The sequence below is a fragment of the Macaca thibetana genome, chromosome 10 (assembly GCF_024542745.1).
Source record: "Macaca thibetana thibetana isolate TM-01 chromosome 10, ASM2454274v1, whole genome shotgun sequence".
Classification (NCBI taxonomy): Eukaryota; Metazoa; Chordata; class Mammalia; order Primates; family Cercopithecidae; genus Macaca; species Macaca thibetana.
The window spans coordinates 64,199,118-64,223,796 of NC_065587.1; the positions used below are offsets into that span (position 1 = coordinate 64,199,118).

Sequence of the window (24,679 nt, forward strand, 5' to 3'; positions counted from 1 at the left end):
GTCTCGATCTCCTGACCTTGTGATCCACCCGTCTCGGCCTCCCAAAGTGCTGGGATTACAGGCTTGAGCCACCGCGCCCGGCCCCAAGTGTCACTTTCATGCTTTCATTTTGCACAACAAGAAGTCATAATACTGGAATTACCGGGGGGCAGGAAGAGACAGCAGAGGTTAGCTTGCTTTTTTTCTGACATATTATGCTTCAATTTTCTGTGATGATTTTTTCTTTTTTTGAGATGGAGTCTTGATCTGTCACCCAGGCTAGAGTGCAATGGCATGATCTCAGCTCACTACAATCTCCGCCTCCCGGGTTCAAGCGATTCTCCTGCCCCAGCCTCCCGAGTAGCTGGGATTGCAGGCGCCTGCCACCATGCCTGGCTAGTTTTTTAATTTTTAGTAGAGACAGGGTTTCGCCATGTTGGTTAGGCTGGTCTTGAACTCCTGACCTCAGGCAGTCCACTCCCGCCGGCCTCCCAAAGTGCTGGGATTAGAGGCATAAGCCACTCCGCCCGGCCTCCAGAGCGAGACTCCGTCTCAGAAATAAAATAAAATAAAAAGAGGATCTGAATTTTCAGGAAAAGGACTAAGAGAGTATTCTAACTATGAAATAACTGTTATTAATAATCCTCTAAGATAAACCCTAACCCGTCTGTAAAGTTAACCTGAGAGGCAAAACCACTTAACATCTATATTTTCTCTAAATAATTTTGTTTAGCAAGAAGTTAGCTCTTTTGAAGATTAAATATTTGCCAGGCGTTTTACAGACGTTATATCGTTTAATCTTCACTATTGCCCTACTGAGCCTTCATTCATCAATTTACTTAGGGTCCACTTGGGCAGACATGCCCTGCTAACCTCTAAAAATTCAGTAGTGAGCATTATCTGCCTTCCTCAGGCTCAAGCCGCTTAGACTAGCTACTAAGTACGTCCTCTTTTAAATCAGGAAATGAAAAATCTGCTCTGAGAGGTTAATTTGCTTGTTCAAGGTCACACAGTGTTGAAGCAGCTAGCTACACTAATCAAGGCGTCTCATTTCGAATCTTTTCTGCTCTTAATCATTAGACTGTTAAGATTAGACGGTAAGATTTTTTGCTTTGAAGAGTTCTTTCCAATTTTTTTCCACCATCTAGGAGAAAACCTCTCACAGTACTGACCAAAGAACAGTGACTAATTCATGCTCTAATTACCAGGCATCTGGAAGACTTCAGGGGAGAGGAGCCAGGTCCCTGGGGGAAGGGGGACTTTTTTTAGTGGGGTGTGTTTTTTTCCCCCAAATTCTTCAGTAATATTCAGGAAGGGGAACTTTTTTGAAGGAACGGTAGCAACCCTGACACAAGAGGTGATTAAATTCGGGGCACAAAGCTGGTCCCATGCCAAGGGAAGCAGAGTTTATCTTCTCCACCTTTTCTTTGCTTTCCTCCACTATTTCCAAGGTTGTTTCAAAGATCGACAGTGCAGACCGCGCCATTGGCTCCAAATGACTAGGAAATCTATTTTTATTATCTTCCCCTCTCCCCTACCCCTAAAGGTCTCTTCTGGCCTTCTGATACTTTTCCACTTCGTCTCCACCCTTAGCGGATAATCTGAAGATCGCCGTTTTATCCTATCGCCATAACGACTAGGTTGCCTTATGGCGACCTTGACAGCCATCCGGGAGGCCGGAGGGGGCGGTCGGCTGTGCTGGGGGAATCTTCAGATGGCCGTGAAGAGGCGCCACGAGGGGGAGGCGACCGCGGAGCTCCACTCAGCGAAGAGTTCTCTGAAAGATTGACAGGTAGCCTACCAACTGTCTTTACCCTAGAGACCCACTCTGTCTCGCGAGATTTAGGTGCTTACGCGAAGTGGGAGTGAAAGGCGCCTCTCTGAATGGGGGATGGGACTGTCTATGGCGCAATCATTGCGCGAGATTGGGCTACAGTCGCTGGAGCTATACTTAGATCTCGCGATACTTCGGCCTCTCCGATTTGCTGCTTGGGGCACCTTCTCGCGAGAGCCCGTGCTGAGGGCTCTGTGAGGCCCCGTGTGTTTGTGTGTGTGTATGTGTGCTGGTGAATGTGAGTACAGGGAAGCAGCGGCCGCCATTTCGGGGAGCTTGCCGTCACTGTCGCAGGGGTGGATCCTGAGCTGCCGAAGCCGCCGTCCTGCTCTCCCGCGTGGGCTTCTCTAATTCCATTGTTTTTTTTAGATTCGCTCGGGCCTAGCCGTCCTCGGAGCCCGATATTCGGGCTGGGCGGTTCCGCGGCCTGGGCCTAGGGGCTTAACAGTAGCAACAGAAGCGGCGGCGGCGGCGGCGGCAGCAGCAGCAGAAGTCTCTTCCCGAAGACGAGCACCACAGGCGTCCGAAAGCCGGAGCAGGTACAGGGGCATTGCGGACTCGCGTATTATCCCAGCTTTCTCGAGGTTTGGCTCCCTTTTGGGCTGAGGGGCGCTCTTGGCGGTCTTTAGCGACCGGGGTGAGGGGTGGTTTTCGAGAAATCGGCCCTGTTTCAGTGACCGCGCCCTTATTTTCCGGTCGGGTAGAGTCTGGATTCTTGGGGTGGCAGGGACCTCTGAGAGGCTTCTGTAGATTGGTGACCTGTCTCCTTCGAGGCCTGGGCCGGCCGCGACCTCCCAACATGGCGCCAGTTGAACGCTGCCTTGGCTCATAACCCCTCCCAATGGAGGGAGTTTCCCTTTGCCCCTAAAATGGCAGCGCGGGTTTTTGCGCGGAAAGAGGCGCTCTCGTTCGGGTCTCCCAGTTTCTGTTTTTGGAGTTGATCGCAGGGTGTTAAATATTGGACATTGAAGTCTTCATTTTCGTGTCTTTGGTGTAAGAGGCGTTTTGGATTTACTTACATAAGCCAAACCTGGTTAAAGTGCGTGTCAGTTTAGTCATTCATTGTAGGGCTTTTGGAGGTTTTTCTTAAGTTTTCCAGTGTGTCGGCTGAGAAAATTCAGTCGATTTGAAAAGCGTTTACCAGGCCGGCCGCGGTGGCTCACGCTTGTAATCGCAGCACTTTGGGAGGTAGAGGCAGGCGGATCACTTGAGGTCAGGAGTTCGAGACCAACCTCATCAACATGGTGAAACCCCGTCTCTATTAAAAATACAAAAATTAGCCGGGTGTGGTGGCAGGCGCCTGTGATCCCAGCTATTCGGGAGGTGAGGTAGGAGGATCGCTTGAACCCGGGAGGCGGAGCTTGCAGTGAGCCGAGATCGCGCCACTGCACTTCAGCCTGGGCAACTAGAGCGAAACTCCGTATCAAAAAAAAAAAAAAGACAAATAAAAATGTTTACTCACCGAATCGTCTTGTTCTTTTCCTAGGCGTTTAGAGAAAATGGCAGACGATATTGATATTGAAGCAATGCTTGAGGCTCCTTACAAGAAGGTGAGAAAAAACATGTCGGTGAGGTTTATAATTTCTTAATTTAGCATTATTCACGAAACTACTGCTGAAATGTAAACTAACCTCCCCGGAGCCCTCTTGATTTATCTTATCAGAGATGCATTACGTGTAACTTACAAAAGTAAATATATGCTATTGATGTAATAATATTGTGCAGTAGTTTCACTTCAGCGTGATGAATAAATGCCCATCTATCTCTCTTTGTAGACTTGCCTAACGATATCTCACCTCTACTCCCATGAATTCACCTTTGATTCCAGTGTGAACTGTCAATCATAAGGTAGTAATTGAGTGACTTATCGCTGTACCGTGGTCCCCTAGGTAAAATGACTCAACTAAGAATTACCAGCTCCAGTTTGGTATAGCAAAAAGGTGAATGTAGTGGTTTGGGAAAAAGCAGGGGTCCAAGAATAAGAAAGCGTAACCAGTCTGTGGCAAGTTAAATCTTCTAATAGTCTTATAAGAAGAAATGGGTGAGATTTTAAAATTTATATATCTATGTAAGACTGGTGATAGTAAATCTTAAACAGTCCAGTGGCAATCTGCTACTCAGTTAATAATTACTAAAATTCTTGGATCCCTGAATAGAAATTAAAAAAAAAAAAAATACAAGAGGCAGTATCACAGCTTAGAGTCACTTGATAACTGTTTTACTGTTCTCCATATTGTTTTATTTTTAATTAGGCCCTGCCATATAGTATTTCACACTAAAAACAAAGGAATTATTTTGGCTAATATAGTCTTTGACTCATTTCGGTATCGCAGTAAAAGTAAACTGTCTTTTCATTGTTTCACCAGTTGGTGGTGAAAATAGCAGTATGCATGCATTATCACTGGTGTCACAAACTGTAAGCTTTGTAAGTTAGCACTTTACTCCTATAGCTGATGTAATCAAACTTTAAAATAAACATTTTGCTAAACCTTTTAAAAATAATACATTTGTTTTGGATTGTATAGCACGACCATGTGGTACCAATTTGGATGAATTCTTGATAGATTTAAATAGTGTATGTAATTTTGTAATGCTTAGACTCTTGAAGAGCTACTTTCTGTTTTAATGTTAAGATTCTTGTGTCTTAGTTTTTTAACATGGATGTAATTCCATGTAAACAGGTATGGAAGTAGGAAATGTTTAGGCTGGACTTGGTGGATTATTAATTGACTTTCTTGGGTTCTTGGGAGTCAACATTACTAAAGCAGTGTGAATCCCTGTTTGCTTCAGGGCGAGATGTGTGACAGAGGTGGCATCAAGCTCTTACAGTCCCAACCCTCCAACGGAAATGGGCGAAGATCTCAGGAATGGCATCGGTCACAGGAAATCGATAGTGGCTGGCTGCTAGCATGGCCACTTGGGGCTTAGGCAGAAATAGAGCCATGGTACTGACCAAAGGGACCATAGCACATGGAATAAAACTCAAAACAGGACTTCATGTTTTATGGAAATTATATTTAACCACTTCAACATTGTAAATCTGGATAACTTAATATCTAAACTATATAAGAAAGTAAATTTTAACATGTTAATATGGAAAGATTTTTTTATTTTTGTATCTTGATGACTTAAATGTAAGCAACAAAGTGGTTAAACACATACCCATCTAAATTTTTTTATAGCCTTCCATGTTAAACTTTAAATAAATAATTAGTTTTAAAATTGTTTTGTATTTTCTTATTCCTGTTCCCTTTACCCTTTGACAACTTGAAATGTTACCACTTCGTCCTCATGATGTTCTTCTATCAACCCTGCTTAGGATGAGAACAAGTTGAGCAGTGCCAACGGCCATGAAGAACGTAGCAAAAAGTAAGTTTTAAGAAGGGGCCTGGGGGAGGGTGGTGAACTTTTTTGTGGTTTTAGACCTTAAGTTGTGTTCCTGTGGCTGAAGTATACAAAGTTCTCTTCTGAAACTTTTTTTTCCTGCTTTTAGAGAATTGGTTCTTTGTCTTTTGGGATAAACTCTTGGAGGAACTGTGGATTTTTGCTTAGATTTCAGAATATAGTTTCAGATACCTTCCCCTCCAAGTCCATCATGACAATCTGGTGACAAGTTCTGTAGTAGAGGTTGTCTTGTTTTAAATTTGTTAACTTTGGTTTAATATTTGGTTATCTTATTGATAAAACTATTATATCCATTGATCTTAAAAGGGAGAGTTAAATTAGGTGATAACTAGGCCATGGAAAGTATTGTTTGCCCTAAATTGCCAAAGGAGTCAAAGCTGTGAATTATTTCTGCACCTTGCTGCTCAAAGGCCCTTTTGGAAGTGATGCAACAGAATACTTAAGTACTTCTTAAGGTGGCTTTCATTATCTTAGGCCTTTCAAACTCCAGACTTAACAGGGTGGGGTTTTTGGAAATTATGAATATATCTGTATACTTTATTTGGATAAGATGAGTGACTGTAGAACTTACTATAGTACAGAAAACTGTACGAAAAGTCTTAAGTAACAGATATGACGAGATCCACTTTTTTTTTTTTTTCCTTTTGAGACGGAGTCTTGCTCTGTAGCCCAGGCTGGAGTACAGTGGCACAATTTGGGCTCACTGCAACCTCCGCCTCTTGGGTTCAAGTGATTCTTTGAATTTTTTTTTTTTCTTTTGAGATGGAGTCTCTCAGTGTCACCCATGCTGGAGTGCAGTGGTGTGATCTCTGCTCACTGCAGCCACTGCCCCCCCGGATTCAAGCGATTCTCCTGCCTCAGCCTCTCATTAGCTGGGACTACAGGTGCACGCCATCACGCCCGGCTAATTTTTTTTTGTATTTTTAGTAGAGCTGGGGTTTCACCATGTTAGCCAGGGTGGTCTCGATCTCCTGACCTCATGATCCTCCCTCTATAGCCTCCCAAAGTGTTGGGATTACACGCGTGAGCCACTGCGCTCGGCCTTTTTTTTTTTTTTCCGCAATCTCAGCTCACTGCAAGCTTTGCCTCCCGGGTTCATGCCATTCTCCTACCTCAGCCTCCCGAGTAGCTGGGACTACAGGCGCCCACCACCACGCCTGGCTAATTTTTTTGTATTTTTAGTAGAGACCGAGTTTCACTATGTTAGCCAGGATGGTCTCGATCTCCTGATCTCTTGATCCGCCCACTTCGGCCTCCCAAAGTGCTGGAATTATAGACGTGAGCCTTTTTTTTTTTTTTTAAAAAAAGACATAATCTCGCTCTATTGCCCGGGCTGGTGTGCAGATCGACTCATCACAATCTCCGCCCCCACCTGGGTTTAAAAGGTTCTTCTGCCTCAGCTTCCCAAGTAGCTGGGACTATAGGCGTGTGCCACCATGCCTGGCTGAGTTTTGTATTTTTAGTAGAGACGGGGTTTCACTCTGTTGGCCAGGCTGGTCTCGAACTCTTGACCTCATGATCCGCCTGCTTTGACCTCCCAAAGTGCTGGGATTACAGGGGTGAGCCATCGAACCTGATGCAAGGGATTCTTCTGCCTCAGCCTCCCAAGTAGCTGGGAATACAGGCACGCACCACCATGCCTGGCTAGTTTTTGTATTTTCAGTAAGAACGGGGTTTCACCATATTGCCCAGGCTGGTCTTGAACTCCTGACTTGGTTACCTGCCTGCCTCGGCTTCCCAGCGTGTTGGGGTTACAGGTGTGAGCCACCCGTGCCCGGCCAAGAGATCCACTTTATAAGGTTGGGTTTTATCAGTTTTTGAAGTTTCCTTTTAGCTCTGAGGTTAGTGATTCTAAATATGTGGTCATGTCGCAAACATTAAATTGTTTCATTAGTCTATGGTGCCATTTTAAAACATTTTATCCGCCAAGCTGTGGTGGCTCATGGCTGTAATCCCAGCGTGTTGGGATGCCGAGGCAGGCAGATCACTTGAGGCCAGGAGTTTGAGACCAGCCTGGCCAACGTGGTGAGACCCTGTCTCTACTGAAAATACAAAAAGTAGCTAAATTGTGGAGGCTCGTGCCTGTAGTCCTGGCTCCCCAGGAGGCTGTGGCAGGATAATTGCTTGAACCCAAGAGGCAGAGGTTGCAATGAGCCAAGGTTGCACCACTGCACTCCAGCCTAGGCCACAGAGTGAGACTCTTTTTTTTTTTTTTTTTTTTTTTGAGACAGAGTCTTGCTCTGTCTCCCAGGCTGGAGTGCAGTGGCGCAGTGTCAGCTCACTGCAAGCTCCGCCTCCCGGGTTCACGCCATTCTCCTGCCTCAGCCTCCCCAGTAACTGGGACTACGGGGGCCTGCTATCATGCCCGGCTAATTTTTTTTGTATTTTTTTAGTAGAGACGGGATTTCACCGTGTTAGCCAGAATGGTCTTGATCTCCTGACCTCGTGATCCGCCCGCCTCAGCCTCCCGAGCCGCTGGGATTACAGGTGCCTGCCACCGTACCTGGCTAATTTTTGTAGTTTTAGTAGAGATGGGGTTTCACCATCCTGGCCAGGCTGGTCTTCAACTCCTGACCTCGTGACCCACCCTCCTCGGCCTGCCAAAGTGCTGGGATCACAGACATGAGCCACCATGCCCAGCCAAGTTTTGTATTTTTAGTAGAGACAGGGTTTCACCATGTTGGCTAGGCTGGTCTTGAACTCCTGACTTCAGTTGATCTACCCGCCTCGGCCTCCCAAAGTGCTGGAATTACAGTCGTGAGCCATGGATCCAGCTGAGACTCCGTCTTAAAAAAAAAAAACTGGGCTGGGCGCAATGGCTCACACATGTAATCCCAGCACTTTGGGAGGCCGAGGCGGGCGGATCACAACGTCAAGAGATCGAGACCATCCTGGCCAACATGGCAAAACCCCGTCTTTACTAAAAGAGACTGCCTGTGGGATCGTACTTTGCTGTCCTCCATGTAGAAGAAGCTAGACCCAGCACTTTGGAATGCTGAGGCAAGATCACCTGAGGTCAGGAATTCGAGACCAGCCTGACCAAAATGGTGAAACCCTGTCTTACTAAAAATACAAAAATTAGTTGAGCATCGTGGTGCACACCTGTAGTCCCAGCTACTTGGGAGGCTGAGGCAGGAGAGTCACTTGAACCTGGGAGGCGGAGGTTGCAGTGATCCGAGATCGTGCCATTGCACTCCAGCCTGGAGACAGAGCGAGACTCTGTCTCAAACATAAAAATCTGTCATACTTATGACCTTACATAAATGGAAAATGAGAGAAAAATAGCCACTTGATTTCTTTTTGGCTCTTTTCCTCCTAAAATCCCTAAATGCTTCATAGTAAATGCCTCATTCGTTCTCACTACATTGTGTTAGGTAGGTTGATAAAATTTCAGAAAATAGATGAGAAAATTTTGTATAAGTTTATTCAGTGCTTGCTAAGCCAATATGTTTTTTTGTAGTTCCCCTAAAATAATGTGGTAATAGGTTAAAAATGATGTAATTTGTAGAAGATGTCCTCCTCTTTTCTGGTGTAAGCTTGGATGGGAGTCATTTATAGTTCTTCACCAAACACAAGAAATTGTGGGGATCAGATTGGGTTTAGTCTTGATGTGGTCTGAGGCAACCAACCAGAGGCATGGTTTATGTCGTCTGGTTTTAGACCTTCTGCCACAGTAATGGTTTCCTAATGTTTCTATTTTGCAATTCTCTAATCAAAAGAAAACCCAGGAAGATGTATCCATATAAATTGACATAAATTATCCGATCTAGGTGTCAGGCCTAGTGGCTGAAGATTTCACTTCAAATGCCAGAAGGATAAAAACATAGACTTTTGTGTACAGACCTTCGTTATTGTACCATTGTCTCGTGTCACCCTTTGCCACTAAGGTCACCTCTGGTTTCTACTTGTTTTTATTCTGTATATAAGTTGATTAAGGCTACAAGCTTTTATAAGGAAGCTGAGCATCAGGTTCTCCATGTGTGATATTCGGTGGCCTTTATCTAATGTGGAGTCCCACAGGACTAAATAGAAGAATGGACAATTTCTTTAACCATGAGATTGTCTAAGGGAAGATCCTTTCAAAACACTTTGGTTATCTTAAAATACTTTCCAGTCAGACTTCTCGTCAGTTATAGTTGATAAGTAAATGGCTCCTTTGTTCAATCAGGACTCTTAATTTCTGAAGGAACTTTATGTTTCAAATTAATTTTAAAGTTACCTGGAAGAAAATTTTTGTATTTAGATATAGATATAAAACATTCTGTCTTTGCTTTAACCTTTAACTAAATTAAATTTCTTAACCAAAGGAAAGTGCCACGTTGCATTTTTCATTCTAAAACTTCATTGTCTTAAGCCACATTGAGGTATAGTTTGTTAGGTAGTAGAAAAATGGCGTGTACTGAGAAACAGTTGACTGAGTATAAATTTTTTTTTAATTGTGTAATTTTGATTCTCAACATACACTTCATTGTATCCTAGAATAGGAACAAAGTTTATTGTGACACAAACTGGTTGTCAACCTATTTTTTGAAGAGCTATAAACCTGAGTTTTTGCATACGTCAAGGTATGCATCTTAAGTGCTTGAGCTTGCTCTCATGGGAATATTATTTGTTAGAGTAACCAGTTTTGCAAACTCTAAATCAGTGTCCATTCCGTTAAGCTCTTTAGAGAATTACTCAATAAAATTTAACATTGAAGTGAACACAGTTGAAATATATTGGCTACTGTGGTGTGGATTATCTATAAATTTTGGAATAAATGACTTCTATTTTTTTTTTTTTTTCCAGAATACTTTGCATTTAAAATTTAGATCTTCTTACATGGAAGAGGTCAAATCCAGTTATAGCAAAACACCTTTACTGCAGAGGCCATATAACCAAAAAGTCCAAAGGCCCAGCCCAGTGGACCATTTACTTCAATGATGTTCAGTACAAAATTTCACTGCCATTAAAGACTTTGGAAAGTCCCTTTTAAGTTGTAACAGGATTTGACTATTAGTGTGGATTTCGATAACCCTTCTTTAGTTCATGTAATAAATGCCCTTTGAAACTGGAAGTACACTGGTTTCTTGCACCCATATAGCTTTCTCTGGGCTTTTATGCAAAAGATTGTATTTTCTGAATGTCTTAATATGTTGCTGTCTTTTTACCTGCCTGGGGTTGCCTTCAGATGTGGTTGAGGACTTGTTTACACAAAAAGTCCTAGAAGACCTTAAGTTAAAATTAGCTCTCCAATTTTCAAGTATTTTCTTTTGGCAGAATAAGTTTTGGGTCCTATGAGAGGTAAATAGGTTGGTTGCCTCTCTTGCTATAGCCCATCTATGAGCAGAACAAAAACTTTGTTTTTGAGGGGGATGGAGTTACTTTTTACCTTGTTCCCTAATGGATTATATTTAGGACTTCAGGTTTTAGAAATCTCACACAATTCTGTAGTTAGAATAGTGTCACAGAGATAGTGTTAGGTTTTTCAGGCAACAAAATTGGAGTGTTACCTGTTGCCCATCTGGGCGTGGCTTTGATGAGTTCTATATAAATAACGAGTGTAGCCTAATTTTCTGTCATGTGCTACCTAGCATATACATTTCTGACAGTCAGGTGGATTATCTTGAAATTTTAGACAAACTTTCTGCCTCCTTGGAAAGCTCTACATCTCCTTGTGATTGGAGTGTGGGTTTCAAGATTCCAGAAGGTGGGTGTCTTCATTTTCTATTTTCAATGCACTCTAAAGATGACCTGCTTACAGGTTCTCTGAGGCAGACCTCAGTTGCTCTTATGATACGTAACTTTGCTTTGAAAAGGAGTAAACAATTACATATCCAAATACAGAATTGTCAAAATGTTTAATCATTAAGCCACTACAAATTGACATTTTAGTGAAATAAATTGATTTTGAAATGTTTTTCAGTTTATATTGAAATATCTGAAGGCACCTCTAAAATTTGGGTGATGACACAGGTATAGATTAAAAGATTTAATTATGAATGGGTAGTATACTGTGAAGACTACAGAAGTGAACAGAAAGATATGACTGGTTGTTTTGGTTTTTAGTTTGAGATTTTAAAAAGATCTGTGAAGGTCAAGTTGATCATTGGTTTTGATTGCATCCCACAGGCTTCTATAAACTGGCTTAAAAATGGCATACTCCATTTTCTGGTATATTCATTGTAACTTCAGGAAGTATTGAAATGGTCATATTCAAGTCTAGGAATGTCAAAATGTATTTTAATGCATTAGTTCTTTTTCTTTTTGTTTTTGGAGACAGTTTTGCTCTGTTGCCCAGGCTGGAGTACAGTGGTGTGATACCGGTTCGCTCCAACCTCTGCCTCGCAGGTTCAAGCAATTCTCCTGCCTCAGCCTACGCAGTAGCTGGGACTACAGGCCTATGCCACCACGACCCGCTACTTTTTGCATTTTTTTAGTAGAGATGGGGTTTCACCATGTTGACCAGGCTGGTCTTGAACTCCTGACCTCAGGTGATCTCTACCTCAACCTCCCAAAGTGCTGAGATTACAGGTGTGAGCCACTGCTCTTGGGTTTTTTTTGTTTTTTTGTTTTTTCAAATGGAGTTTTGCTCTTTTTTGCCCAGGCTGGAGTGCAATGGCGTGGTCTCAGCTCACTGCAACTTCCATCTCCTGGGTTCAAGCTATTCTCCTGCCTCAGCCTCCCAAGTAGCTGCGATTACCAGCATGTACCACCAGGCCCGGCTAATTTTTATATTTTTGGTTGAGAGGGGATTTCACCATGTTGGCTGGGCTGGTCTCAAACTCCTGACCTCAAGTGATATGTCTGCCTTGGCCTCCCAAAGGGTTGGGATTACAAGCGTGAGCCACTGCACCGGCCTGCATTAATTCTTACTGTCCTTTGTCATTACGGTTTTGCCCATGAAAACCAAAATGTTGCTGTCTATGTGACCCTTTGAACGTATTAAATATTTCCATATGTAAATGGGGGCAAAATGGACTTAATGGTAAATTACTATATTTGATGAAAATTTTTATAAATGAACCAGTAGTAGTACTTAAATGTGAACATATTGTATTGTAAGTTTGTTTTATTAATGTATTTTGCAGATTACAGTAATGCTTTTGTTGGCCTTTTATATGACAAACTATATTTAAAGGTTCACATTTTGATTTGTATTGCCAACAAGCCCTTTTCCTTGTTAAAGCTGTAGCTAACTCAGAAGATCATTGCAGTTCCTAGTCGTAGAGGATGGTGTCTTTCAAGTAATATCTTGTCTGCTGATTTTCAGTAATGTTAATATAAGGCAAAAGGGATATTGTTTACCATACGTAGCAATTTTTTTTTTTTTGGACAGAGTCTTACTCTGTCGCCCAGGCTGGAGTGCAGTGGCAGAATCTTGGCTCATTGCAACCTCCGCCTCCCGGGTTCGAGCAGTTCTCCTGCCTTAGCCTCCCAAGTAGCTGGGACTCAGGCGCACGGTACCATGCCCGGCTAATTTTTATATTTTTGTTAGGGACAGAGTTTTACCACATTGGCCAGGCTGGTCTTCAGCTCCTGACCTTGTGATCCACCTGCCTTGGCCTACCAGAGTGCTGGGATTACAGATTTTTTTTTTTTTTTTTTAGTGTAATTATGTAGCATTGTATCATAGTAAAACTAGCCAAAAAAATTTATGAAAGGATAAAAATACGATTCTGACCATAAAAGGTAGTATATTATGGTGGATTCTTAAGCAAGCATGATAATGGCGAATTTGTTACTTCTCAGGAGGAAAAAAAGCAAGAGCAGAAGTCGTAGTCATGAACGAAAGAGAAGCAAAAGTAAGGAACGGAAGCGAAGTAGAGATAGAGAAAGGAAAAAGAGTAAAAGCCGTGAAAGAAAGCGAAGTAGAAGCAAAGAGAGGCGACGGAGCCGCTCAAGAAGTCGAGATCGAAGATTTAGAGGCCGCTACAGAAGTCCTTAGTATGTAACTATAGTTACGATTTTGGTTTGAGGGTTATTCTCTGGGTATTCATATAGCAATTAACTTCAGTGATTTGAATTGTGAAAGTTTTTTAAATGATTGGTTAAAAAGTATTGAATTAAGGATATTGGCATTGAATGCTAGTAAAGTGAAAAATACAGTGCATAGACAAGTAAAAATTTGCTTTTACTAGTCATACCAATTATTTTCTGTTAAACTATCAAAGTTTCTAAATTGTATGCCAATCAGCGCAAACTGGATAAAAGCACTAGAGTGCTTGAAAAGGATGACATTGTAGTGCCCAAATACTTGAGAAAGCTTAACAGTGTCTGGGCTGTTACAGTATTTGCTAAATACATATTTACTTAAAATTATAGAGTTCTGATGAATACAAAGTTACACATGTATAGTTAACAGTAAGTAAAAAATCTTGTCACTGTGGCTGTTTTTAGCTGAAATGTCAGGCCAGTTGTGAATTTGTTGTGTATGCTCCTTGATAAAGATTCTTTTTTGGGCTCATCTGTATTTAAGGTTTGTTAATAGTAAAAGGTATTCTAAATTAAAAGTGTTTTGAAGATTAGGTCACTAGAAATTTGGATGTGGATATTTAAAGTTGGAAATAAATTTATTACGGTTATTAAATATATTAATCACCTACAATTCTAAGGATTGAATAGCAATCTTTAATGCTTTGTGAGGTTAATTCATCTTAATAAACACACTGCTGTAAACTCTGGGATATATTAAAAATAACCCTTCTAACTTTAAGATTTGAATGGTTAAGGATGGAATTCAAAGACAAACAGACTTGAATCACTTGGGCAAGGTACTTAACCCCCTAAGCTAAGCATTTGTTTTCTAACGTTTTAAGGAGATAACAAGTTTCAGATAAGCTATTAATGAGTAATGAATGAGAAGAAAATGAAAGTGCTCAGAGGACTTAATGGATTCATGAAATGTTTTGGCATTACATGAATTCTGATTCTGGCTCTTTTATCTTTAAAATAAAAAGAATTAAACTGCATGATGCTGGATTCCTCTAAGCTGCTTATTTCATTAACTTTTTAATAGCCGAAAATGGGACCACAATGCTATTTTAATTCTGAATGCTATGCAGCATTAGGAAATTCTCTGCTTTTGTCCCGTTTATCAAGATTCTGAGCATTCTTAAAATGGGATTATGTTAAATCTTTTTACCTGGATGAACTAAATGAGGGAAAAGGAATTAGCTTAATTCCTTTTGAGTGATGAATACTTTCTGTTTGCTGGGATCCTGGCCTAACTTTAATAGAAAATTACTTAGTTCTTACGTTGGGTTTGAGGCTGTAACTGAGAATATTTTATAATTAAAGGGGAAAGAAAATAGCTTATAACTAATTACTTGAGAACTTTAATACATCCAGTAAATGATTCTCAGTCATCACCATTAGTCTGAATTGCAAAGGACCAATTTAATATAAAGTGTTTTATTTGGAAATACTTGCATGTTGTAGGTAGGCATAGTGTTCATGAAAACTAATTCAAATGTGTGGATCACAGGCCACTACATATTTATTTATTTCGCTGTTCTTCTGGAATAAGATAGCAGGATGAGCACTAAGGGACAACTGGCTAGTCCCTTTAAGTTAGCCTGGTCTTTAAAGAGTCACAAAAACTGTTATTACAGAATAATTACCTTTGTGATCTTTTTGAAAACACTCTGTTAGTCATGACAAGTCCTCAAAATTTTTCAATAGAATTTCGTAAATTACCTTCAGATCTTCACGATGGAATATTTTGCAACAAGCAACTGAAGTATAGTGTGTTAAATGGTGTCATGCTGTCTAAGAGTTACTGGTGAATGGGAGAATACCTAAGTTGCATGACTAAAGAATTCACTTTAGTTTTTAAAAGCCTTTCAAAAAGACTTGTATGAAAATTGTGTATATACATGTACACACATACATTCCCAGGAGAGGATACACACCAAATTGTTAACCATAGTTACTGCTGGTGTGAGGAAAGTTCAGAGGGATTTATTTTTTATGTGTGTGTTTTTTTTGTTTTTTTTAAATTCTCAAGACTGTATATATATATATAGCTTACAAAGATATCTATAGTCTGAAAATGGGTGTGTTCATTTTCAGAATCTAAAAATTTTGAGGCTGTAACCTTTGGTCTTGGCACCTCTCAGTGGTCCAGGATGGATAAATACAAGGGCAGCTTGCCTGGGATAAAGTTAAGAGACATCTAAGTATTTTTGTTTCCTCTTCATAACTGAGGTGGAAAAGCAGCAGCCTAAACAATGTTAGTCTTGCTGGAGAGCGCATGAATGCGATCTTAGCAAGACCCTAAACCTGTAACTAGTGTAATTTTGTGTTTCCTTTTTAGCTCCGGACCAAAATTTAACAGTGCCATCCGAGGAAAGATTGGGTTGCCTCATAGCATCAAATTAAGGTTTTTAAACATACTTCTGAATTGTTTAAATTGTTTTTCAAGGAACTAACGTGCTGTACTTGTTTGGATAACTTCTGAAACTTTTTAACTTTGCAGTAGACGACGTTCCCGAAGCAAAAGTCCATTCAGAAAAGACAAGAGCCCTGTGAGGTAGTTTTCTTCTTTAAAGCCTTTAGCTCTTAAAAAGCTTTTGCAGCTTATGGTACTGTTAACTTTGATGATATTTAGTAATTTGGACCATATTAAATCTTGCTTTTGCTTCCTTTTACAGTTCTAGTACTTTAAAGTCAAGTGAATTTCTACTGAGTTTTCAGTAGTTTTCACTTTAATTTCATATAATTAAAAAAAAGCAAAAGTTATTTATTTATTTATTTTGAGACAAGAGTCTCAGTCACCCAGACTGGAGTGCAGTAGTGCAATCTTGGCTTACGGCAACCTCTGCCTCCTGGGTTCAAGTGATTCTCCTGCCTCAGCCTACCAAGTGTACCTGGGATTATATAGGCATGTGCCACCATGCCCCGCAAATTTTTGTGTTTTTAGTAGAGACAGGGTTTCACCGTGTTGGTCAGGCTAGTGTTGAACGCCTGACCTTATGATCTGCCTGCCTCAGCCTCCCAAAGTGCTGGGATTACAAGTAGGAGCCACCACGTCCAACCTAAAGTTATTTTAATGTGATCTTATTTTCCTATTTTAATTAAAATAAGCTTTTTTTGCATTTCTTATTTTTAATGGACATATGATTGTGTATATTTATGGGATACAGTTATGTTTTGATACATGTATGCAGTGTAATGATCAAATCTGGGTAATTAGCATATTCGTGTCATACATTTCCTTGTGTTGGCAACGTAGCAGTTACAGAAAACTTTACACTTATTTATCTTTGGTATTAATAAATAATAAGTTATTTGAAATACCTCATGTGGAGAAGTAGTTGTAACACTAAGTTTTACTGTTTGGCTGTCCTGAGGAAAACTGTTTCATCTCAAAAGTCTTAGTGATTTGAATTGTTACTCCTAGGTTCTTAAATGTTTACATGGATTATTTTACTCTTTAAAAATAAAAATTGTAGGCTGAGCGTGGTGGCTCACGCCTGTAATCCCAGCCCTTTGGGAGGCTGAGGTGGGTGGATCACACGGGGTCAGGAGATCGAGACCAGTCTGGCCAACATGGTGAAATCCTGTCTCTACTAAAAATACAAAATTTAGCTGGGCATGGTGGTGCACACCTGTAGTCCCAGCTACTTGGGATGCTGAAGCGAGAGAATCACTTGAACCTGGGAGGCGAAGGTGCAGTGAACTGAGATCGCGCCACTGCACTCTAGCCTGGTGACAGAGCGAGACTTGTATTTGTTCAGTCTACCATTTTGGTTCAAGGAATATTTTGTCAGGTGGTAGCATTGTGGTTATTTGTTTGTTCTTTTTTGAGATGCCCGGCCAAAAAGCTTTTGCTTTTCTTTTTTTGAGGCGGGATTTCACTTTGTCACCCAGGCTAGAGTGCAGTGACGAAATCATGGCTCACTGCAGTTTCTAACGGCCGGTCATAAGCCTTCCCACCCAACTTATCCCTCCGAGTAGCTGGGACTGTACAGGTGCAGCCACCATGCCCTGCTAATTTTCCTGTTTTTTTTTTTTTTTTTTGAAGAGACAAGGTTTTGCCATGTTGTTCAGTTTGGTCTGAAATCCAGGGCCAAGCAATCTGCACACTACTCCCGGCCTTAAAAGCTTTGTGCCTGGCGTGGTGGCTCACACCTGTAGCAATAAGGTCAGGATATCGAAACCAGCCTGACGAACATGGTGAAACCCCATCTCTACTAAAAGTACAAAAATTAGCCAGATGTGGTGGTGCGTGCCTGTAATCCCAGTTACTCGGGAGGAGAGGCAGGATAATTGCTTGAATCCAGGAGCTGGAGGTTGCAATGAGCCAAGATCACTACACTCCAGCCTGGGTGACAGAGTGAGACTGCGTCTCAAAAAGCTTTTGTGACAAATCTTACAGGTGAAGTGACCACCCCTCATCCTCCATACATCCTGAGAGTGTCCAAAAAATGGAAAAGAGCATGTTGAGGCTTACATCTTAAAGGATTGACTTAAAATATTAATTGATACTTTGCAACAGAGATGATGTTAATAGACACTGTATCTGAATTTGTAAAGTAGAATTCTTACAATCATTGAGGGTTTCACTTCGTTTGCCATTTGTGATTGTCAAACTTAATTTCACTTTACAATTACATGCTTTTTTGTAAATAATCATCCATTACACTGATTTTGGATCAGTCTGGCATTTGTGATTGGTCTCGTGATATGTTTTATGACTGTGGTTAAACTGTCAGGCTTCTGGTTGACCCTTGCTTTAGAAAAATTACCCCTTTTGGGCCAGGTGTGGTGGCTGCAGCCTGCAATCCCAGTACTTTGGGAGGCTGAGGTGGGCGGTCATCAAGGTCAGGAGATCGAGACCATCCTAGCTAACACATTGAAATCCTATCTCTACTAAAAATACAGAAGATTAGCCAGGCTTGGTGGCACATGCCTGTAGTGCCAGCTACTTGGGAGTCTGAGGCAGGAGAATTGCTCCAACCCTGGAGGTAGAGGTTGCAGTTAGCCGAGATTGCGCCACTGCACTCAGCCTGGGCGACAGTGAGACTCCATTTCAAAAAGAAAAAAAGAAAAGAAAAATTTTACCCTTTGTGAGATTGTAAGGCCAGTAGACTTCTGTACTAATTCCACATAAGATGTGATTACAAGAAACAGTAAACCTTATTCTTTAGAAGGATTTGAGTTACATTGAGTAGCTTTATGGACGTTTTTGGTCAATAGATCTTACTGCAAATGGGCTTGGGCTGACTGGGTGCGGTGCCTCACGCCTGTAATCCCAGTACTTTGGGAGGCTGAGGCGGGCAGATCACCTGAGGTCAGAAGTTTGAAACCAGCCTGGCCAACATGGTGTCTTCATCTGGAAAAAATAAAAGAAAGGAAAATGTTCTTGGGTATATGACAAACTAGTTTCATAGCCTATTCTGTTTTTTTTTTTTTTTTCGAGACGGAGTCTCGCACTGTCGCCCAGGCTGGGGTGCAGTGGTTGGATCTCAGCTCACTGTAAGCTCCGCCTCCCGGGTTTACGCCATTCTCCTGCCTCAGCCTCCCGAGTAGCTGGGACTCCAGGCGCCCGCCACCTCACCCGGCTAGTTTTTTGTATTTTTTTAGTAGAGACGGGGTTTCACCGTGTTAGCCAGGATGATCTCGATCTCCTGACCTCGTGATCCGCCCATCTCGGCCTCCCAAAGTGCTGGGATTACAGGCTTGAGCCGCTGTGCCCGGCCAGCTTATTCTGTTTGCTGAACATGTTTGAGAATTATTTTAGGCCAGGCGTGGTGGCTCACACCTGTTATCCCACCACTTTGGGAGGCCAAGGCAGGTGGATAATCTGAGGTCAGGAGTTCGAGATCAGCCTAGCTAATGTGGTGAAACCCTGTCTCTATGGGGGTGTTTAGGACAAAAGGATTGCTTGAGCTCAGTAGTTCAAGATCAACCTGTGCAACATAGCAGGACCTGATTTCTAAAGATGAAAATATTGGTGTGGAGTTGGGAAAGGAGTTGAGGGTACAGTGTATACTGCTCAGGTGACAGGTACACTCAGAATTTACCACTAAAGAACTCATCTATGTAACCAAAAACCACCTGAAAAACTGTTGAACTATATGAAGAAATAAAAAAGACAAAAATTATTTTAAAATCTGTTACGAAGTTAATTTTATATTTTTTACTTCTATTAGGGAACCTATTGATAATTTAACTCCTGAGGAAAGAGATGCAAGGACAGTCTTCTGTATGCAGCTGGCGGCAAGAATTCGACCAAGGGATTTGGAAGAGTTTTTCTCTACAGTAGGAAAGGTAATCTTAACCTGTTTAGGGAGGTCAAGTAGGTAGAAATTGCAAGAGAAAACATCTAAACATCAAATATTTCATTTGATTTAGTACCAGTATTTGTTTGTGGTAATGTTTCCACAAACAAATTTTGCATCTTATAGTATTGGAGTTGATAAATGTTACTACAAATTGGTTCAAAGATATAGATAGGATATAGGAATTGTCCCACAGATTTACTTTTTCTTTTTTTTTTTTTTTTTTTTTTGAGACGGAGTCTCGCTCTGTCACCCAGGCTGGAGTGCAGTGGCGCAATCTCGGCTCACTGCAAGCTCCGCCTCCCGGGTTCACGCCATTCTCCGGCCTCAGCCTCCCGAGTAGCTGGGACTACAGGCGCCCGCCACTGCGCCCGGCTAATTTTTTTTTTTTTCTATTTTTAGTAGAGACGGGGTTTCACCATGGTCTCGATCTCCTGACCTTGTGATCCGCCCGCCTCGGCCTTCCAAAGTGCTGGGATTACAGGCGTGAGCCACCGCGCCCGGCCTATTTACTTTTTCAATTAAATTTTTTTTTTTTTTTTTTGAGACGGAGTCTTGCTTTGTCGCCCAGGCTGGAGTGCAGTGGCACCATCTTGGCTCACTGCAAGCTCCGCCTCCTGGGTTCACACCATTCTCCTGCCTCAGCCTCCGAGTAGCTGGGACTACAGGCACGCACCACCACGCCCAGCTAATTTTTTGTATTTTTAGTAGAGACGGGGTTTCACTATGTTAGCCAGGATGGTCTCTATCTCCTGACCTCGTGATCCGCCCGCCTCGGCCTTCCAAAGTGCTGGGATTACAGGCGTGAGCCACCGCGCCTGGCCTCAATTAAATTTTTAAAAATGCCTTCATCCTTCAACATTAATGTCTCCTTGAAATATATCTACATGGCTTACAGTGGATGGTTGCACAAACAGAACTGTGTTTTCTTCGTAGGTTCGAGATGTGAGAATGATATCTGACAGAAATTCAAGACGTTCCAAAGGAATTGCTTATGTGGAGTTCGTTGATGTTAGCTCAGTGCCTCTAGCAATAGGATTAACTGGCCAACGAGTTTTAGGAGTGCCAATCATAGTACAGGCATCACAGGTAATTTTTTTCTTGGTTAAAAGTTTGATTATTGATGGTGTTTAAAGCCTCTTGTTGCATGGCATACTGCTGTTGTGTTCTGTGACTGCTACTCATTACGTTGAGTCAGATGTTCTCAGGACCTTTTTTTTAACTTTGCCTTCATTAACATTGATATAGTTTTCTCAAGACTGTCATCCTATCTTTTCTCCTTGTGCTTGAAATTTGATGATTTTGCCTTTTGTTTTGTTTTGTTTTTGAGATGGGAGTCTCTATCACCAGGCTGGAGTGCAATGGCATGATCTCGGCTCACTGCAGCCTCCACCCCTCAGGTTCAAGTGATTCTCCTGCCTCAGCCTCCTGAGTAGCTGGGATTACAGGAGCCTGCCACCACACTCAGCTACTTTTTATATTTTTGGTAGAGATGGGGTTTCATCATGTCGGCCAGGCTAGTCTTGAACTCCTGACCTCAGGTGATCCTCCTACCTCAGCCTTCCAAAGTGCTGAGATTACAGTCGTGAGCCACCACACCCGGCCTTGTTTTTGAGATAAGGTCTCACTCTGTTGCCAGGGCTGGAGTGCAGTGAGATAATCACAGCTCCCTGTAGCCTTGACCTGCTGTGCTCAAGCAGTCTTTTCTCCCCAGTTTCCTGAGTAGCTAGGACTACAGGTGCATGCCACCGCTCCCAGCTAATTTTTAAATTTTTTGAAGAAACAGGGTCTTGCCATGTTGCTCAGGCTGGTTTCAAACTTTTGGGCTCAAGTGATCCTCTGGCCTGGGCCTCCTGAAGTGTTTGGATCATTTGAACCACACTGCACTTTGACAGCATTTCATATTTTACTTTTTTGGCTGGGCACGATGGCTCACGCCTGTAATCCCAGCACTTTGGGAGGTTGAGGTCAGCGGATCACCTGAGGTCAGGAGTTGGAGACCAGCCTGGCCAACATGGTGAAACCTTGTCTCTACTAAAATAAAAAAATTAGCTGGGCATGGTGGCAGGCGCCTATAATCCCAGCTTCTTGGAAGGCTGAGGCAGGAGAATTGCTTGAACCTAGGAGGCAGAGGTTGCAGTGAGCCGAGATCACGCCATTGCACCGCAGCCTGGGCGACAAGAACAAGACTCTGTCTCAAAAAAAAGAAAAAAGAAAAAAAAATTACTCAAATTATTTCCTATGTTGGAAGACAAACTTAGTAGCTGGGTGTGGATTGGCCGGACCCAGCGCTGAGAAGTAGCATATTAAATGAAGTTTTTAATACGCTCTATAACAGGTTGTTACCTGTTGTAGAGCAGTACTACCCAATGTACTCTAGTTTGTTACAAGAGAAGCCTGTGTTAGAATGCAAATGGACAACTTTTTTTTTTTTTTTTGAGATCTTGGTTATGGAGGGATGACAGCTGACTCAAAATGTTGGCTTGGTGATACAGTTTACGTTATGGCATATGCCCCTTATTTTATCACAAACAACTGTACGCTTGGTTATACCAATCTCAAGAGTATTTTAACGAATATTGATTGTGTCTAACAATTCCAGGAAGCATTCTTCTCTGTATTTGGTATGTGTGATATCAGAATGCATCTTAAGATTGTTGTCAGAATGTAGGTTCATGATTCATTTTAGGTGTTAAATGAATCATGAACTGGCATATGCCCTGAAAACATTCTAAAATAAGCAGGGTGTGATGGGGTGTACTGTAGTCCCTGGCAGTCTCTGGTGGCTGAGAAGGAAGGATGATCACTTAAGTTTAGGAGTTCAAGACCAGCCTGGGAAACATAGTGTGAGATTCTTGTCTCAAAAAAAAAAAACCTCTAAATAAAATTATTTTCATTGTGGTTTTATACACACACATTTGGCGTTTCAACCATTTTTTTAACCATTTTTAAAGTGTACAGTTCAGTGCTATTAATTACATTTATAATGATGGAGTAATCATCCCCACTAATCATTTCCAGAAGTATTCATTGTCTCATACAGAAACTGTACTCTGGGGGGAGGGATTGCATTGGGAGTTATACCTGATGTAAATGACGAGTTGATGGGTGCTGACGAGTTGATGGGTGCAGCACGCCAACATGGCACAAGAATACATATGTAACAAACCTGCACATTATGCACATGTACCCTAGAACTTAAAGTATAATAATAATTAAAAAAAAAGAAACTGTACTCTGAGATGGACTCTCGCTCAGTTGCCCAGGCTGGAGTGCAGTGGCGCAGTCTCGGCTCACTGCAAGCTCTGCCTCCTGGGTTCATGCCATTCTCCTGCCTCAGCCTACCAAGTAGCTGGGACTATAGGCGCCCGCTACCATGCCTGGCTAATTTTTTGTATGTTTAGTGGCGGGGTTTCACCATGTTAGCCAGGATGGTCTCAATCTGCTAACTTTGTGATCTGCCCACCTCGACCTCCCAAAGTGCTGGGATTACAGGCATGAGCCACTGCGCCCAGCCAGAAACTGTACTCTTGAAGGTGTAACCCCCTAATTTCCTGCAGGCCCTTGGTAAAATGTAATCTACTTCCTCTCTATGAATTTTGCGTATCCTAGATGCCTCCTATTAAGTTGATCCTTGTGTAGGGTGGTATTTTTATCACTCTAAACTTTGACATTAGTTATGCAAATGGAAGGCGTGTGTCTTTAAACTGCTGTGTATTAGCTCTGTGACATGCATTTTTGTCTTCTAGGCAGAGAAAAACAGAGCTGCAGCAATGGCAAACAATTTACAAAAGGGAAGTGCTGGACCTATGAGGCTTTATGTGGGCTCATTACACTTCAACATAACTGAAGATATGCTTCGTGGGATCTTTGAGCCTTTTGGAAGGGTAAGTCCACAGTCTTCAATGAATCTTCAGTAGGTTGTTGATCTGAGTATAACTACATAATTTCTGTATGTCCTTCTTGTGTCTGGCATTGTGGTCTTGAGCTCAGTTCAGAGCAGCTTGGATTTTGTTCTGGAGGACTTGTCTGTGCTATATACCTAAACCAAGAGTGTCTAACTAGTTTTGTGTTAAGGAGATACAGTTTCCAAGACTGTCCTGTCACTGTGAGCAATGAACCTTTTCCACTCAGTAATTTTAGCAAAAGGCATAAATTTAAAAGGAGCTAGATAGAACAAATAAAATTTAACTTTTAAAAATGGATTCACCGGCCAGGAGCAGTGGCTTACACCTGTAATCCCATCTATTTGGGAGGCCGAGGCAGGTGGATTGCTTGAGGTCAGGAGTTTGAGACCAGCTTGGCCAGTGTGGTGAAACCTTGTCTATACTAAAAATACAAAAAGAAAGAAAAGAAAAAGAATAATCATAGATATTTGAGAAATCTACGTACCATATAAAAATGAACATCAGGGCCTGGCGCGGTGGCTCACGTCTTTAATCCCAGCACTTTGGGAGACCGAGGCGGGTGGATCAAGAGGTCAGGAGATCGAGATCATCCTGGCGAACACAGTGAAACCCTATCTCTACTAAAAAAAATACAAAAAAATTAGCCAGGCGTGGTGGTGGGCGCCTGTAGTACCAGCTGCTCGGGAGGCTGAGGCAGGAGAATGGCGTGAGCCTGGGAGGCAGAGGTTGCAGTGAGCCGAGATCGCGCCACTGCACTCCAGCCTGGGTGACAGAGCGAGACTCCATCTCAAAAAAAAAAAAAATAACATCAGGGAACAGTTGATACTTAAATTAGTTACTTTAGAGTATGATTTGTCAAACTGTTGCTTAAATTTTGAGATGGGAGTTTCACTCCTTTCCCCTAGACTGGAGTGCAATGGCGCAATCTCGGCTCACTGCAACCTCTGCCTCCCGGGTTCAATTGATTCTCCTGCCTCAGCCTCCTGAGTAGCTGGGATTACAGGCTCTGACCACCACACCCAGCTAATTTTTGGTATTTTTAGTAGAGACTGGGTTTTTCCATGTTGGTCAGGTTGGTCTCGAACTGCTGACCTTAGGTGATCTACTCGCCTCGGTCTCCTGAAGTGTTGTGATTACAGGCGTGAGCCGCTGCGCCCAGACCCATTTTAGGTTGTCAGTGCCATATGGACTTGTTGCAAGTACTCAACTCTCCTCCAAACAGCTGTAAGCTGTTAAGAAAATGAGTGTGGGCCAGGCGCGGTGGCTCAAGCCTGTAATCCCAGCAC

At 42.1% G+C, this 24,679-nt stretch overlaps 1 protein-coding gene across 6 annotated transcripts in view; it reads left to right on the forward strand.

Annotated features, from left to right (window-relative positions):
- The first annotated feature begins 2,033 nt into the window (after positions 1 to 2,033).
- RBM39 (RNA binding motif protein 39) overlaps positions 2,034 to 24,679 on the forward strand; it is a 40,212-nt gene continuing 17,566 nt past the window's right edge. For 2 of the 6 annotated variants that reach the window (XM_050807133.1, XM_050807134.1), the window contains exons 1-8: positions 2,040 to 2,352; positions 3,300 to 3,363; positions 5,133 to 5,182; positions 12,950 to 13,144; positions 15,678 to 15,731; positions 19,357 to 19,474; positions 20,422 to 20,574; positions 23,235 to 23,372. In XM_050807133.1, the coding sequence (XP_050663090.1) occupies positions 3,313 to 3,363; positions 5,133 to 5,182; positions 12,950 to 13,144; positions 15,678 to 15,731; positions 19,357 to 19,474; positions 20,422 to 20,574; positions 23,235 to 23,372 (759 nt within the window). In that variant the 5' untranslated portion in view covers positions 2,040 to 2,352; positions 3,300 to 3,312. Of the gene's footprint in view, positions 2,353 to 3,296; positions 3,364 to 3,588; positions 3,662 to 5,132; positions 5,183 to 10,835; positions 10,908 to 12,949; positions 13,145 to 15,515; positions 15,582 to 15,677; positions 15,732 to 19,356; positions 19,475 to 20,421; positions 20,575 to 23,234; positions 23,373 to 24,679 lie in introns of those variants that run through there. The other 4 variants (XM_050807136.1, XM_050807131.1, XM_050807132.1 and 1 more) reach the window with 4 other exon arrangements.